This window comes from Triplophysa rosa, linkage group LG9 (assembly GCF_024868665.1).
Source record: "Triplophysa rosa linkage group LG9, Trosa_1v2, whole genome shotgun sequence".
Lineage (NCBI taxonomy): Eukaryota > Metazoa > Chordata > Actinopteri > Cypriniformes > Nemacheilidae > Triplophysa > Triplophysa rosa.
This window is the reverse complement of record NC_079898.1, coordinates 626,677-633,077: the sequence shown is the minus strand read 5'-3', so window position 1 is coordinate 633,077 and position 6,401 is coordinate 626,677. Positions and strand designations below refer to the sequence as shown.

The 6,401-nt window shown below is 38.8% G+C and overlaps 1 protein-coding gene and 1 long non-coding RNA gene across 3 annotated transcripts in view; one reads left to right on the top strand and one right to left on the bottom strand.

Moving 5' to 3' along the window:
* Positions 1-1,595, bottom strand: part of LOC130558880 (uncharacterized) — a 12,485-nt gene extending 10,890 nt beyond the window's left edge. For both annotated transcript variants that reach the window (XR_008963508.1, XR_008963509.1), the window contains exons 1-2: positions 1,525-1,595; positions 1,345-1,409 (exon numbers count right to left, since the gene is read on the bottom strand). This is a non-coding gene — a long non-coding RNA (uncharacterized LOC130558880). The remainder of the gene's footprint in view (positions 1-1,344; positions 1,410-1,524) is intronic.
* gtf2a1l (general transcription factor IIA, 1-like) overlaps positions 1-6,401 on the top strand; it is a 109,222-nt gene that overhangs the window by 21,642 nt on the left and 81,179 nt on the right. Inside the window, exon 7 of the mRNA XM_057341585.1 lies at positions 4,755-4,943. Within this exon, the coding sequence (XP_057197568.1) occupies positions 4,755-4,943 (189 nt within the window). The remainder of the gene's footprint in view (positions 1-4,754; positions 4,944-6,401) is intronic.

Here is a 6,401-nt window from a genome sequence, read left to right as displayed (position 1 = left end):
TTTGTGATTTATTATGTTTTCAACTTTATGCATGCATTGCGCAGACCTAACACGAGAGAAATTAATGACAGACGCTTTCTCCTGCGGTACACTCCTATCGGTCTGAGCAGCGCTGCTTGATGTCCGACAAACCAAATATATTGACAAGTTTTGGACACGGTGACACACAGGGCAGCATGTAATCATGTGTGACGCGCCCCCGTATAATGTATTTTTCTTACGGCGACAGCCGAAGCTTAAGGAGGAATTTAAGCAGACTCATGCCCATCATGTATTCAAATCATTAAAATTGGCGGTTGGCAATCAAACTACGTTCTGTGCCTGAGCAACAAACAAATGTTCTCAAAACATTTTTCTAACCTAATAAAGAAACGAAACTAAATATAACTTTTTAACTGTTTATTTATTTTAAACTATTTTAAGAGTTTAAACTGTGTCATTCACATCATTAATTCAAATTCGTGCTCCAGCACATTTGGCTATCAAACTATGCCTTCTGCACGTGAGCCACAAACCAAACAAAAAAATACTCCAAACATTTTTCTAAATTAACTTAATATCAAAATGAAACGAAACATGAATAATTTGCCATTAAAAAAAAGGAACTATTTTAGCGATTTGGAAAAGGTTAAACGAAGTGCTTCTGGCGCTAAATAAGGACGGATATTATAGATATAGCGCCAAAAGATAATCATTATAAATGTCATGGGTGCGCGTGCTGCGTACAGCTCCGTTGTGTAGACGAGATGCTCATTTTAAACGACAGAAATGGTGTATGTCAAATGTCCCTATATGCAGACTGCTATTTTAGACTGGAAATAATATGATGCTGAAGCTGAACATAATGATGTTAACGCCATGAGGTAATGCTATCTGGCTGTCGTACACTGATAAAATCATGTTTGTACTGTGGATAACTGTAGTGAATACTGAAACATTAGATTTTACTTCCCTCAAACGATGTTGTGTTCCGTATGGCTTGAAGACGTCTTAAATCCTGGCCAGTTCACGTGTCTGCGTTTCAACCGCAAAAGCTGAAACAGTAGCGAGCGAGCGTGCGTTCGTATGTACAGTATGTGTCTGTGTGTGTGCTGCGCACATTGCGCTGAAGCAACAGAGAAGGGGACGCATTTTTAGCCGTGAACAATGGCACAACAATGAAATAGCGGTGCAGAATTCAACGTTACAAATAGTTATGTTGTTGTAAGAAAAACAATTCAGCTCGTTTTAAGACTGTGGCAGAACAAAATAGTCTATGGCAGGCCGCCATAATCTCGTCAATGAATGGGAAACAATGAACAGATATAAAAATATTGATATCATCCTATATGAAACATAGCTCACCGCGCACTAGAGGGGCCCCCGCTCCGCGCTGCTGGAGTCAGGCTCCTGGTCAGGCGTGGTAAGATCTATAAATAAATGAAAGAAAATGTAAGAAAAGTTAATTGGATTCAAAATAAAAGCAGTTATAAATTACATTAAATAGCCAGTAATCATCCCCAACAGTGATAAATGGTCACTTACCGTAATTTGCCATTGCTGAGAAGGTCTCGTTGCGTTGTCTGTCTGTAAAGCTGTGTGATAATGTGAGTGTGTACTTCAAACAGGGTCTTTTATAGTGGCAGGGCGGAGCTAAGGGCTAACTTTGAGTAAAGTTTAAACTTTAACATATTAACAGAGATCGTACTCTGGTGTTGTGGATAAGAATGACATACAGTAGCTATGCCATGTGGTTTTTAAATATCTGTATCTAAATTAAATATCTAGATGGATAGAATGAGGATCTAGGGATGAATTTATTATGTATTAGTTAGGAACTCGTATGACCAACAGATGTCACCATTGCTCTATGGAAACTGTTCAGCCTGTTGCTGCATGCAGGGAGGCCCGGTACAATTAGCCACGCATTCCGTGAGGGGATCTGTTGCGAACTAGTTTCACATGTAGATGTTTTTTAACTGCCGCCCTTCCCCATCGGCGCACTCAACGCGCCGGTTGTAGGCATTCTGGTTGACTACATACTGTTTATATATATACAGGTACCTTGAAACACTTAAAAAAACAATACAACATAGAACTACGAAGACAGTATATCACTGCAGACCAAAATGAAACTGTTGAATTGATTCGTAAATTCAATTTGTTCCATCTGCAAATTTGTTTGCAGTGTAGATGTTTATTGGACTACTGTCAGATGACGTCAGAAATCTCTTGTATGTTGTGTCTGTTGCACACAAACATGCCGAAGACTGATTAACCGTCTGTCACATCAGTATCGTAGAAGGCACACTTGCTCTCCATTCTGCATGGCTGAAGTGCTTGTGTAACGGAGGCCAGCTAGCTAGTGAAGAGCTGTGCAGTGTGTAAACCTCACTCCCTGACCTCAAGAGGCGCTCTAGCGACAGATGCTAGAGGCTGCGCTCTTTAGCCTCCCATACCGGACAGAACTGGTTCGAGGCCTGCTTAGAGCGTTGCGAGTAGATACGGTTACACTTGATCAAGTGACTATTTTACTTAAAGCTCTTGAAACCATAAATACAGTGGTTTGCAAAAGTATTCATACCCCTTCATTTTTTCACATTTTGTTATGTTGCTGCTCTGTGGCAAACTACTTGAAACATTTTTTTTTTACATTAATCTTTCCTCCATACACCATTATGAGAAAACAAACAGATTTGTAAACTTGGAAGATTTACTAACAACAATTTGGGATTGCATTTTCATTTACACGCTGCACATTGAGTGTTGCAAAAATGTAATGTGGACTTGAAAATGCATTTCAAGATGGCCACGCCCCCTCCCCGATACAGCGTCATTGTGTGAAGGCGGAGCCAGCATCGCTCGTTGCGTGCGTTGATGTGCGGCTGCAGACAGAGCTGATAAAATCATTAAATTGCATGCACATGAATTTGAGCACAAAGACAGAAATTAAAGTGTTTCTTTAGATTATTAGGTGTCTTTAGATGATAGAACTAGTAGCTATTTTGTTAGAACATCTTGTAGAGAATCCTCAGCCTTATTACACCGTGTCTACACCGGATGCGGCGCGATGCGGCAAGAGACAATAGAACGCATTAGAACCCATTATAATTTTCAGTGGCGTAACTTTGTTTTGAAAAGTGGTGGGGACAAAGACGACACAAACAATACTTTAATAAATTGTTTCTGTAAGAACTCGTTGGGAATATTCACGGACGTCACAAGCGCGAAACATGTAGGTGACTCCTCTAGAAAACAGTATAAAAACTGCGCCGCTTCAGTGGTGTAACGTTATTGCGAAAGACGTTTGACAAGTAATATTGACACTGCCGTGAAGCAGGTTCGAATCCACCGATTTCACTATTCTAAATTTTCACATCACATATCAGATCTGCTTCCATTTGTTTTTAAACTAAATTATATATTGATGAAAACATGATATAAAGCATGTTTTGCTTTATTATATGTAATAATGGCTGTTGCCGTACGTAATTAAACGTATTCATTCGTGATGAAACAAAAAACTACTGAAACGAATGTGTGTTTTCTCCATGTTAAGAATTTGGTGTTTGACAACCCCCTGCTAATAAGGACAAACATTCAAGTATACAGGGGAAACAGATGGAAAATAATATCTTTAAAAAATGTTATTTTCACTAATTACTACGGGCATTGCCTGATAGGCTACAAATATACAACAAACTTTCTAAATTTTGTTTTGAACTCATGAAACTACAAAGTTGTGACTTTTTCCATTTATTGGAGTTTTCTATCAAGTATCAAAATGTAATTAATCTTGCAATAGGCGATAGCAACCGCATGTCGAGAACAATAAGGACGAATATATAGCACCAAAGTGCAATTAAGCGCAAAATGTTTGGTACATGTATGACTTGAACAGCCATTTTCAAATATTTTCATCATTTTATTAAAAATAAATACCTTTACAATCTGATATGTGATAGGGAAAAAGTTCAGATTCAGCAGCTAAGTTTCATGTGCCTTTCTACACTTTGTCTATTCCAATCCGAACCTGATGGGCGGAGTTAGTATAAATAGCCTCTGCTTACAAAGCGGGCTACTTGCACGGTAAATAGACGCTCCGTATTTTTTATTTCTTACAATAAGTGGTGGGGACAAAATTGACTTTGGCAAAAAGTGGTGGGGACATGACCCACCCATCCACCCGCAAATTACGCCTATGATAATTTTACATTTTGTACACACCGGACATGGCGCCGTGCGGCACGACAATCCCATTTGGCGCTTAATATCAGCTCTGCAGCCGTACGTGTCTCTAACGAGTGACGCTGGCTCTGCCATCACGCAACCATTCCACACTGCATTTTGCAACACTCAACGCGCTGCATGTAAATGAAAATGCAATTCCAAATGTTCAGCCTGTTAATGGATTTAGAGAAAATAACATTTGAATGTCATTTTGCCACAGTTCTTAAACATATCACATTTTTATTTTGCAACTTAAAAAGCGTTAAAATATCTATTTAAATTACATATTAAAACTGGTGTAGGAACTGACAAATGTAAATTATATTATTTTTTGCACCTAATTTTGCACATATGTTATTTTTAATGTATATTTAAAGACATAAATGCATTGTCATTTCACAAACTGCATTGCCATTTTGAAAATTGCATTTCAAATAGAATATTGCTACAAAAATGCTTTCATGGTAGTGAAATGATACAGATCTCTCAATTATCAAAATAAGGGGAAAATCCTCAAAATATGATTTTATTGATTATTTTGGCAGCTTAAGACAGAGCCTCAGACAGATCTCAACTTCAGTGATCTGGTGGACATCACACAGCTGGATGGATTTGCTGACAGCAGCTCAGACACTGAAGAAGATGAAGATGATGATGATTTGGGACTTGTTGGAGAGAATGAGCTCCTGGGATTGATCAATGCCAATGAAGAAGAGGAGGAGGAGGCGGAAGAGGTAATTGAAGATCATACATACACGTGATTTTTGTGATAAAACCTTATGTTTATCACCACAGTTTGAAAATGTAAGTTTGAGTGCTACATTTCACCATTTTCACCAAACTGCACATTATCAAAACACAAAACAAGTTGTTCACAATTGATGCATACAGTAGCGTAACTTGGTTTTGAAAAGTGACAATTTACAATTTAAAGGCCGACCCCGCCCTCCAGGATCAGTTAAACCAATGAAACACAATACTTTATTAAGAAAATGTAATAAAATATCTCTGTGGGAATACACTCTGAAGTCACAGTGGGCAAGCACATGCCCCTCAGGTCTGTCCATTGGCTCTGCAGTGATTTTCAACTCATGAGGTTTCCAGACTGTGGGTCACGCAGTTGGCTGTGGTGCTTTACAGCGCAGTGAAACACTTACGCGACTGTCTGTCTTCCACAAATAAAACCGAGTTTTACAACTTTAGAATTACTTTTCTTTTTTTTGTCACAAATAATTCCTGTAGTTTCTGTTGTGGTGAATCGGCCTTCCAACGCAGAAAGAAATCTCGCAGACAAGGGTTCCAGATGCCAAGAGTTTAAACTATTTGCTCGAGCGAACAAAGTGAGATATTCAGAGTTCATCTGAAGTGATTTAACAATACACATCCACAATCCATACTTTATACAGAAATCTCATGTTGCTTTTCACAGTGTCCGCCAATCAGGTTTCACATGATATCATCTTTTTACTAGCCCGTCCACTTCTCATTTGCCACTATTCAATCAGACCCACCTGGCCCACCCTTCTTGCGCTCGCCACAGTTAAGTTCTGGCTTACCTTATTAGAATTTAATCATGGCGAGCGCCTCTCAGTATTTAAAAAAGAAAAACACATATATCATGTGCCCTTTAATCTACACTTCTCCGGACAGCTTTTTGGGGCTTTCATGATTTATCATCAGTTTTACTCTGGGACATGATTTAGTGTGATAATGAGCACATGGTTTAGTGTAATCATGAGCACATGATTTAGTGTAATAATGAGCAACCCAGTGTTCGTGACTGTATGCGATAAATTAGACATGTCTACAAAAGTATGTGTGGTGTAAGTGCAGTTCCTGTCTTAGTGTGATCAAATATTTGGTTAGCTTTCAGGTGTTCAAGTGCTTAAACTCATACATGAGGCCCATAGTCCATATTGTATCAGAAAAATACATGAGACCTATAACTAACTCAACTCAACTCAACTTTATTTATATAGCGCTTTTACAATTTTCATTGTTACAAAGCAGCTGCACATGAGACACATTGACTACAAGCAAAACAATCAAAGTTGTACCTGCAAAAACAAGAAAAGGTTGAAAACACAGAAGACAGACACACCCACACACAAAACACTCCACACACAGAACACGCACCAACACACACAGACACAGAGACACACACACACACGGATGCGCACGCACACACACAC